Here is an 11,305-nt window from a genome sequence, read left to right on the forward strand (position 1 = left end):
ATAGACAAACTGTTAAGTGTAGAAGTGTGTCTTGAGCAAGGTAATTATAGTTCACTAAATAAAAATAGGTGATAAAACACATACAAACTAGAAAACAATATTGTGCACTTAAATGAATGAAATCTGTTAACAAGTACAAGGAGGTATTAATGCAGATATTTATTGAGACTGGGGTGTCTACATGGCTGTGAGTCGGTGTGTTTGTACTGTAATACCCATCCTGAACTGCTTCAATCTGGCCCATGACAAATACCCATTCTTAAAACATTTTTAAACAATAAACTTGAACCAAAACAAGCAACCCCACTCTGTAAACAATTAAAAGATGAAAACAAAAACAAATGAAAACACAAAACTGTAACAGCTCTGGTCTTGAGAAGAGCCTTTGCACAATTAGGGTGTCCAAAGTCTTGGGTCTTGGGACCACAACCAGTGCCCTGTGGATGGAGCACACAGTTCACCCCAGATCATAAGGGTGGAAATATACAGAGAGTACACACGGACGTCTCTCTTTTTTACACAATACCACCTTCCTTCACCATCACAGAGTGGAAAAACAACAGCTTTTCCATATTATTTTCTCCATGTGAGCGGAACAGCTCGCACTATACACGCATAACTGCAACTCAGACATATTTTTACACTTCATGTCTATTTTCTTCTGATTTATGCATGTGACTATAGTCTCTGCCAAAACACCTACTCTCAATACTGCACCTGAACACATCCTGTGTAGACTCAGACACTCGGCTAGTGTGCTGCTTTTGCTACATGGGCTATGTAAACAAATCAATTCGACAATTTGCTTTTCTTTATCGGATATCAGAGTAAATTGATGAGACGTGAAAAGATCTCAGACCTCACAGGCTGTGGGAAACTGTAACAGATGTGTTTCACCCTGTTATAGACCAAACTATTAATCAAGAAGAAGACTGGCAGATTAATGTTAGTGAAATAATAAATAACAGAGCTGCAGTGACAAGTCCATTAATGGATCAGTCAACTGTCTGAAAACTAATCAGCAACTATTTTGATAACTTTTCAAGCAGAACTGCCTGATATGCTGCTTGATCTTGTCTAGCATTAAACTGAATACCTTTGAGTTCTGGACTGTCAGTTGGACAAAACCAGACATTGACTACATCACCTTGGGCTCTAGGAAATTGTGACTGGCTGGTTTTCTCAGTTTTTTTCATGTTTTATAGACCAAATGATTCTTCAAGAACATCATCTACAGATGAATCGAAAATGAACACAATTGTTAGTTGCAGCCCGGGGGGAGTGTGGGGGACTTCCACATTAAATCAGCTTCACAATGCAAACAGAACATATCTCTCATTCTGGTGTTTGCCATTTCTGTCTGTGCAGGTCTTGGTTCAGATGAGATGTGACAAATGCATAATACTGAACAATTACTGTAATATAATTATAATGTAATTATAATTATTATTATTACTCCAACATTTTTGGAAATTGGAAAACACGAGACAGCTATTTATTATGGAACTGATTGTATTGTCCTGTTTTATGGAGTATATTTACTGTTCTGTCATTGTTTTTGTTTACCTGCCTAGGGACAACAGAAGCAAATTAGCTGTTGGCTAACACTGGCACAATTACTGTTAATTGTTTAAAAGTAATTTAAGTAATAAAATAAAGAAACAAATAAAAGGTATAACTGTAGTGATATAGAATGATTATGCCTCAGTGCTCAGTTTCAGACAGTTGTCATACCTGTGATAATATTATCTTATCCAAAATGACATCAAGTACAAGGATAAATACCACTTTATAGGACCAAACTAGGTTACTGTTACAAATGAATTCAATTTTAAGCACCAGATTAACCTTCCTAGGTAAACTGACCTTCATCAGTTAAGTTAAAACTAGGGTGGGAAACACACACACACACACACACACACACACACACACACACAAATATTGGTTGAGGCCAGTGAGGTTAATATTCAATCAGACATTCTGGCACATGTCCAGTCTTTGTTAAGGTGGTTCAATAGAGTACTGCAGTGTCGCCGGCTAATAAAACAGAGTAGTAAGTGGGACTTCCTGGTGGCCTAGGGGGTTTAAGAAGTCGTCTGTGTAGTCACAATGTCCCCAGTCCACGTCTAGTTTGTTGCACGTCACCCCTGCTCTCCCTTTCCCTAAATGTTCTTCCTCCTCTGTACTATCTGATATCAAAATACATTTTAAAACATCACCCAAAAAACAACAAGCTTGAAGACACAGAGGCAGACGAAGCGCTGGCATTTCCAACCACTTTGAACTACAAAGATATATAAATAAGAACCCAGTTAGTGGATTGTAGTCGATCAACCGGTAGCGGGCTGCATGTAGCCTCAGCTACGTTCAGAGAAAGCAAACACAAAAGGTGAGGGGCTCAGACATGTTCAAACACCGCTGAGATATCCTCCGCCGCGAGCCACCTGAGGAAAGGCATACCAAAGAATAGTACAATACGTTACAAACTGGAACCTAGAAAATGACACTAGCCCAGAAGCCTGTTTTGGTGTTTGGGTTGTCGTATGGACTGACTGTCGGATACTTTAACGTCCGAGATTGAGACCATTTTTCTCCGGGGTCCACATTTGTAAGAACTCTCCGGCTTGACGTCCGATTATCTTGGGTTGTTTTTAATATTGTCTTAGAGGTTTAAGTATAGTGTCAGTTTCACATCTCTCCTACACCCTTTCTGCGCTGCATCACTGCAGTGTTCAATACTAAGCGTGCATGCAAAGCAGTTTAGTGCTAAGCAGTTCTCCTTACTTTGAATGACAAAAACCACAGGCTGCAACCATACACATCTGAAGACGACAGCGAGGGCGAGCTTAAAACCTGTTTTACAACATAGCACTGTTCTAGAACGAGTACTACTGCGCACAAACCACAGACTGCACACACAGCGAGGTGAGGTGGCTTACTCATGGTACAGAAGGCTTGCAAATATAAACACAAAGATCAGAGCATTTCCTCTACAGTCAGTCAGCATGACCATCAGAACAGTCAGCATCACCCACTCCAGGTGGGGTTGTCTTTTAACTCGTGCAAACAGCATCAAACATAGTAACTTTCAACTTTGGCAGAGAAATGCCACAGCATGTATGATGCTGTCAGCCTGAAGAGAACTGGACCCCCTTGAGATGCCCTGTTGTGAGGATACAGGATGGGGTCCCTGGGTGCACAGGAAAACAGAGCCGTGCTCAGTTTTGGTCCAGTGTGAAGTGGAGACAAACAGAGCATTATTTACATTAGGGTGTGGGAACCTGTCATGGAAGGAATGTATGTCACGACACAAAGTGTGCATGATAAAACAAAATGTCTTTGTAAAAAAAAAAAAAAAAGGGAAGTTCAGCTGTGCTATCAGAAGAAGCTAACTTCATGTCTGGAGTTTCCTGTCTGTGGAGTTATTTCGACACATATAAAAAAAAAACCTGTAAAGAATCCTAACTTTTGATCATAGACTAGAATAAACGGGGGGATTTCAAGCGACTAAATTAGTTTCAGGACGCTAAGTGTTTCTGCAGAGGCCATGTTGACATCAGCCTTGAGGTAGCTCGTGTTAACATTAGCTAGAAAAGAAGCCAAATCCAGGGATGGAGGTGGCGTTATCCAGTCAACCAGACAGCTAGCGGGCTAGGCTAACCAGCTAGCTCACTGGCTCGCTAACTTTAACTCCCCGCTGGCAAAAAAGGCTCCCAGCATGGATAATGTCACTCGGCTTAAAGCCGTACGTGTGTTCCGACTCGCTTTGAGCGTTGGGTCGAAAAGAAGGAGCAGTTAACGTGCGAACACAAGCGCCACATCATGGAAACTCACCCATTCCCGTCCTTCGCACCGCCTCGCTATCAAACGCTGGGAATCTCTTATCCAGCAGCTTCACCGTTAGCTAGCTGCTAGCCAGGTAGACGCGTATAATCAACCGCAAACTGTTGTTGTGTTGTTGTTGTTTTTTTTCCTTCCTTTTTTTTCGGGTTGTTTTTGTCGATTCACCGCCGAAAAAGAAGTGAAGTGGGCCGTATATCCATTCGCCCTTGCCCCAGCAGCGGCAGCAGCAGCAGCAGCCTCCCGAGTTCTCTCTTGGTGGTGCTTCAAGATTATTGTGCAGGAAGTTAACCAGGAGTCTCCACCTTTCTTGGACTTGCCTCCACGGGTTGCTGCTGCCTGCTGCCTGCTGCCTGCTGCCTGCTGGCCGCCTGCTGCCTGCTGCTGCCACCAAAATACAAAATAGCAGGAAACTTCGCGATGTTTGAGGCCGGACAGTCCCGCGAGAGGAATGTTTAATGGAATGTGCCCCCCCTCGTCGTGTTACCGGTACAGTAAGTGCTGTGTGCACGTGCGTGTGCGTGTCTGCGCGAGGGAGACTTTAATTGAATTCACGCGCTCCAGCTCCTCCCAGTTATTGTGACATCCGCGGTCGGGGTTTGTAAGGCTCCAGGAATTCTCTGGGAAACAGCTGCAGCCTCAGTGGAAGAACACAGCAGACCGACAGTGATACAGTGCGCGCTCATGTGAGCTGATAAGATAAGTGTTGGGTTCAGACTGCTTCTGTGTGCTGCACCTTGTGTTGTTTGAGGAGAATTTCAAACTCGATTCAAGTCAGTTGATTTAAAAAAAAAAAAAAGGAAGAACTTTATTGGAGCTCTTGAATGCATTATTGCCCATTAACATGCAAACATTAAAAGTTTACCGGACACCCCCCCCACACACACACACACACACACAATTAAAACTTCAAGTAAAATAAAAACTGCATTTAATCTGCTCCAAAGCAAAGTGTCTTAACACACCCATCAATAAAACAATATAGATAGGAGGAAATAAGACAAGATAAGATTGTATGTTACTACAGACCCAAAGTCAACCAGGGTGATTGTGTGTTATACCTTGTAGGACAATGACAATATGTGTGTTTTAAAGCTGCAGTAGGTTTATCATATTCACTGAAACTCTCACTATATCCTAACAGTAGCACATGAGACAGATCACCTGTGAAACAATCAGGTTCCTCTGACTCCTCCTGGCTTTCCTAATGGCATTTGCAAGAATCCTACTGTGAAGCATGTATAATAGTGGAATAGAATAATATGATATAGTAGTACACTGGTGTAAAAATCAGAAGGAAGTAGAGTGCAGGTTTATAGTGAACTGAGTGGTACGTTGGTGAGTGTCTGTCGTGGTTTGTTGGTCAGGGTGAGAATCAGCGCTGTCACACCTGCCACCAACACAAAGCATGTTATCTGTTCTCACGTGCTGAAAGGCTGGGAAGCTGTCACATGCATTTATTTCATTCAAAATTCTGGCTCCGTCACAGTGCTGGGAGGTGCTGCTCCCCCGCCCTTCTAATTTCCCTCCTCTTTGTTTTCTTTTTCTCTCTCTCACACTGTGTTTGTGATTTAAATCCATTCTGATAGAATGACTTTTGGCAGTGTCATATTAATAGTTTAGCATCAAAGGGCACAATAGGCTCTTTCCCCGTCTGCTGAATGACAACATGCTATTTGGAAAATACACACCACACCCCAAACAGAGCTATTGAAGTGGGAAAAAAAGGCTTTTGCATAAAACAAGATAAGCCTGTGTGAAAATGTGTTTTATCTTCAAATCCTGTGCACGAATATACAACATTTTGGACTGTGATGAAGGGGTTTTCAATGCCCTTAAATGCTTTTTTTGTGTTAAACCTTCTTAGTCTTTGCTTCCCAACAGGTTTATCCAAGAAAATTCAATTTCTCCTTATTAGGATTTCAGATTTTGACGTACATATGATATTTGTAAACCACACAGACAGAAATAGCTTGGGTTGGCACTGTGACGAGGACCTTCCTGCTGTGGCGTTACATAAAAAGCGAGTCAGCGCTGAGCAGTAGGCACGCTGCCCGCTGTCAATTACTCAGCTTATCTCTCCAACGCCACAGAATGAAGTGTTAAAAAAGGAAGTAGTTGAGGGCAAACTCACCCTGGTGGGACCCATTTATGCTGAATGTCAACAATCTTTCAAAAACATAAATTCTATGCAAATCAGTTCGACCGCACAAGTACCACAAACACACACACACACACACACACACACACACACACACACAGAGCATGGTTCATTGTTTGCCAGTTTGAATGACATGCAGTGGAAGCCCGGCTGTCCAAGTGGATTATGGGAACCACGACAGCCCTCATTTGCTCTCATTAATTCAAACATCTGTGCTTTGTTTTGGCAGCCCATTTAATCAGTTTATGCATATATAAAGTTTGGAGATCACTAGATGCACATTTCCTTTATATAATTAACACATTTAGCTTAGTAAAGACAGCATGTATCACGTGTACAGCTACACTTTATTTTATGGGTCTGTAACGTCAGAATCATCTCAAGAATTTACCAGAAGTTTGCTGGAAGGAATTAAACTGACACTACACTTGAGAAAAACAGAGATAGTTCTCTTAGTTTCTAATTAATTAATCCCAATTAACTGCTAAGCTAACCCACAGAGCTCTTTAGTCTGAGTGCAGCAAGTCGGCTGACATGTAAAAATGTGAAATTTGAATACAGCAAACATAAAATTCATATATATGACTACTGCAGTTGGTAATGCTTTACTTTATTACTATTTTTATTGCAGGTTATTGTTGGATACAGTCCATATTAGTACATAGAAACAATCTTGTTTGTCTATTTTCTTTCAATAACAACATCACAGCAAAACATTTTACTTTATGATACCATAAATACATGTAGTTATGCTATGTAGTTTATTGAAAATTGCAAAGAGTAGTACACCCACATACATGTTAATTCCTTATTATAGAGGAAACTCTACTAATAAGTTATAAGTATATGCAACAGGGAGGTCTAGTGTGTAGCATCTAATGGCATCTGCTGATTGATAGTTGCAGATTGCAACTCTCTCGCTTTACCCTCCCCTATAAAGCTTACATAAGACATATTCCATACATGTCACAGCAGCAGTTGTTTCTGTGTAAAAAGCTATTATCAAATCAACGAGACGCTGAGACCTTACAGCAACACCTCCAATGCAGTTCCTGTAAGAGTCAGTAGAATGTTTGCACTTAACTGTCCACTGGCTGTCTGAAAAAAGACAAATCACATGAATATGCGAGGAGCAGTCACTAGTTTGATGCATGCTTGCCTGCAATGACATATTACATAGTACATAAGTGGGTAAAACCCAGGTTTATATAATACATTCATGCTGTAGCGTACTGACCACCATCCTGTCTTACTGCATCATCCACAGCAACTGTGAGGCCAACTGTTAAAAAAAACCACCTGTTGCTAAGTAACCTGGCTCCACTGTGTAATCTAGAGCCACCTTGTGGGTGAAATGTGAAACTGCAAACAACCCCACCTGTCAGCTCACATATCAGCCTGCTTTATATCCTGTATGTAACAGCTTGCAGTCTGTCAGAGCTGTAGTCTACATGCTTTCTACAGAAGCACAAGTCAGACCAGCAAACAGGAGTGAACACTGTTGATGTTTCTTATCAAAGTAGGATAAGTACTCGTAAGGATAAGTATAGCAATATAAGCTATAGAATTAATATGAGCTGAAATGACCCCGGGAAAAAAGCTGGTATATTAGATTTTTATATACACGATATGCAGGTCTACACAAACACCATGTTTTTTTTTAGGCTAGAGGAACACCTGATGTTATTCTTTCATACTTACCTTATCTCTTTCAGCCTTCCTGTGTACTCACAGCATCCAGACATGTACTGTACATCTTTACTGTAAGGTGTAGACTCACTCACTTGTATTTGCTGGTTTCAATACAGCTGTCCCATAACTTGATATCCTCATGGGCAGGGGAGGATCTAGATAGATAGATAGATAGAAATACTTTATTTATCCCCGAAGGGAAATTATAATGTTATAGCAGCTGATTAAGAGTCAATTATTATTAGAAAGTCTTATTGCAGTGGGGAGGAATGATTTTCTGTATCGTTCCTTAGAGCAGCGGGGATGAATGAGTCTGTTGCTGAAGCTGCTCTTTAGCTTGTCCAGTGTTGTGTGGAGGGGGTGGGAGGGATTGCCCATGATTGCCAGCAGTTGTGCCAGCATCCTCTCCTCCACCACCTCCACCAGGGTGACAAGCTCAGAGCCAACAACAGACTCTGCCTTCTTAATGAGTTTGTTCAGTCTGTTTGCGTCCTTTGCCTTGATGCCCGCACCCCAGGACACCGAAGCAAAGAAGATGGTGCTCGCCACAACAGACTGATAAAACATCCTGTTGCAGACATTGAAGGACCTGAGCCTCCTCAGGGAGTAAAGCCGGCTCAGGCCCTTCTTGTAGATGGCCTCTGTGTTAGTGGACCAGTCCAGTTTGTTGTCCAGTGTGACACCTAAGCACTGACACCATATCCACATCTGTCCCACCGATGCTGACAGGAGAGGGCAGGGGCTTGTTCCTCCTGAAGTCCACCACCATCTCTTTGTCTTTGCCACGTTCAGTTGCAGGTGGTTCTCCCCACACCACTTCACAAAGCCATCCACCAGGTCCCTGTACTCAGCCTCCCTTCTGCTCTCCAGACACCCCACAATAGCACATTACTTAAAGTCTGCACTGTAGGTGGTGAAGAGGAAGGGAGACAGTACAGTTCCCTGGGGGGCCCCCATGTTACTAATCAGATGGTCAGACACACAGTTCTTTAATCTTACAAACTGCGGTCTGCCTGTCAGATAGTCATCAACCCATGTGATGAGGGGAGCAGCCACCTGCATGTTCTCCAGTTTGGCCTTCAGCAGTCTGGGCTGGATGGTGTTGAAAGCACTGGAGAAGTCGAAGAACATGATGGGGACTGAGGTGTCAGGTCTGTCCAGGGAGGAATAGGACTTCTGCAACAGGTAGATGATTGCATCATCAACCCCCACATGGGGCTGATATGCGAACTGCAGGGGGTCTTGCGATGGGCACACTAATGGTCTGAGGTATGCCAAGACCAGTCTCCCCATGACCTTCATGATGTGAGAGGTCAGTGCTACCGGCCTGTAGTCCTCTAGTGTCACAGGACGTCCTTTTTTGGGTACTGGGACCAGGCAGGATGTTTTCCAGAGCACTGGCACTCTCTGAAGGTGTAGACTCAGGTTGAAGAGGTGCTGGAAAACTCCACAGAGCTTGCTGGAACATGCCTTCATTACTCAAGGGCTGATGCAGTCCAGTCCAGCAGCTTTCCTCTGTTTGAGCCTCTCCAGCTCTCTCCTGACTTGGCTGACTGTGATATGAAGTCCAGTCTGGGAGGTGGGGGATGTGGCAGGGTCTGTAGTGGGTGTCAGTAGCAGATTGGGGGGTGGGGATGATGAGGTTGATACAGAGAGGCGTCTGCTGCAGGAGGTGGTAGGGGGCTGTGGGGGCTGTGGGAGTGTCCTGGGGTTGTTGCTCAGAGGAGCAGTAGAGGGGCTGCCAGGGGTGGGGGAGCTGAAGTTAAACCTGTTGAAGAACTGGTTCAACTCGTTGGCTCGTTGTTGATTCCCCTCAGCTGCACCCCCACCTCTCCCCTGAAAGCCGGAGATCTCTCTCATCCGACTCCACACGTCTCTGGTGTTGTTGTTCTCCAGTTTGTCCTCCAGTTTTCTCCTGTATGCGTCCTTACTCCCCCTGATGCTGTGTGATAGATATACTGTATATTCATGAGGTGGCCAGAGGGTGGCAGCAATCACAAACTATCACATATATCAATATTTGCTTGTTAAAAGCCCCCAAATGAAGATATTTGAGATTTAAAAAAAACATGACATTATTGTGGCACTTCGTTGGATAGCAATATCTAAAGGTGGCATTAGAAAATAAATAAATTAACTGTTTTATTTCCAAAATCTTCAAATACATGTCTTTTTCACTAAACTTAAGCCTATTCCAACGTCTAAAACGTGGCCGCCCCTGCTCGTGGGACATGACTGAATGTGAATGATGCCACTTGCACTTAAAAAAACCTTTCATTCACAAAAGTAGCCAAAAGGAAAAATGACCTCAATAGTAGCTATGGTGGAATAGGCTGATACTTTATCTTATTTTATGCTTTATGCTGCTTTTATGCAGCCTCTGAAGCACAACACGCTGATTATAACATTTGCATCCATTTGACTTACATTATTGTGTATATATAATGTCATTTTATCCTCAAAGATCAAAAGGTATGCATAATATGCAGCCATTACTAACACCATGATGGCAGGACTGTCTGACGTGTATGGTGCTGTATTTAAGGTGTAATCACCAGGTTTGTCCAGTAGAGGTCAGGCTAACACTCGTATTGTTTTGATGCATTTTCAATTTGAGCAACAGGTTCTCTCTCTCAGTTGTGTTGACACATTCAAATCAAGAAGGCATCAAATATGTGTCCTGTGCTCATTTATAAAGAAAAACTCATGTGTTTTAAAATTGTAATCTTGATCCCATTTTTTACTATATGTAACAGTAATCTGACTATGTCTTTTTTTTCTTTAACTTTAGTGGATTACAGTTACCCTTTTTTTGTATCCTGATTACATAACTCAGTTACATGTAATCTGTTACTCCCCAAGCCTGAATCTAATATATAATATGATATTTGTATTGGTTCCAGGAAGAAAAGGAAAAAAAATCCACTTTATTGTGAACGCTGTTGTTGTTTTTGGTCAAATTTAAACCATACATGGGCATGGTGATTAAGCTTGGCACTACATTCCTCAGAATCTACCCCTTACCCCACTCTCAAGAGTGTTCCGTGTGGCACCCCCGTACTGAGTAAATTAAGTGTTTTCCCATACGCTGACACAACGCTGCCCGAAGCTAACATTTCCAGCTACCTCTTCAAGCAGGGAAGAAAATCTGTGCCACCCACTGACTCACTGTGACAAGTGGGTTTCTCCATGTAATGAACCTCTCAGCAGATGTAAGTCACAATGTAGCTTTTGCATCAGATGTGAATAAAAATTTCTGAACATGATGTCGAACTTTAGAATCTACCGCTTGTGAATGTTAGTGTAAGCCAGAAAGGCCTGGTGTGTTGGGTTTGAGTTTGGTCTGTTACCAGGAGACTCCACTTGACAGCTGCTTCTGAAAGCCTTTAAAACTCCAACATATTTCCACTGAAGAGCTTCGCTTCGGTTGCCTGAGAGGGAGTCAAGCATTTACTCCAAACACAGTTCACACCCAGACCTCAAAAGGATTCTTCTTTACATGCATCATGGGTGGCAGCTTTGAATTCAGATGTAGCAAAAATGACGCCCATGGAATGGAAATGCAATGCTTCACACTGATGGGTCCCACCAAAACACACAAATGTAAGTGGG

General features: G+C 42.6%; 1 protein-coding gene across 1 annotated transcript in view; it reads right to left on the minus strand.

Moving 5' to 3' along the window:
- The window catches only part of cd2ap (CD2-associated protein), a 57,285-nt gene extending 53,043 nt beyond the window's left edge, over positions 1-4,242 (minus strand). Inside the window, 1 exon segment of the mRNA XM_051408465.1 lies at positions 3,835-4,242. Coding sequence (XP_051264425.1) covers positions 3,835-3,838 — 4 coding nt within the window. The 5' untranslated portion in view covers positions 3,839-4,242.
- Positions 4,243-11,305: the final 7,063 nt, after the last annotated feature.

The sequence above is a fragment of the Dicentrarchus labrax genome, unplaced genomic scaffold, assembly GCF_905237075.1.
Source record: "Dicentrarchus labrax unplaced genomic scaffold, dlabrax2021, whole genome shotgun sequence".
NCBI lineage: Eukaryota > Metazoa > Chordata > Actinopteri > Moronidae > Dicentrarchus > Dicentrarchus labrax.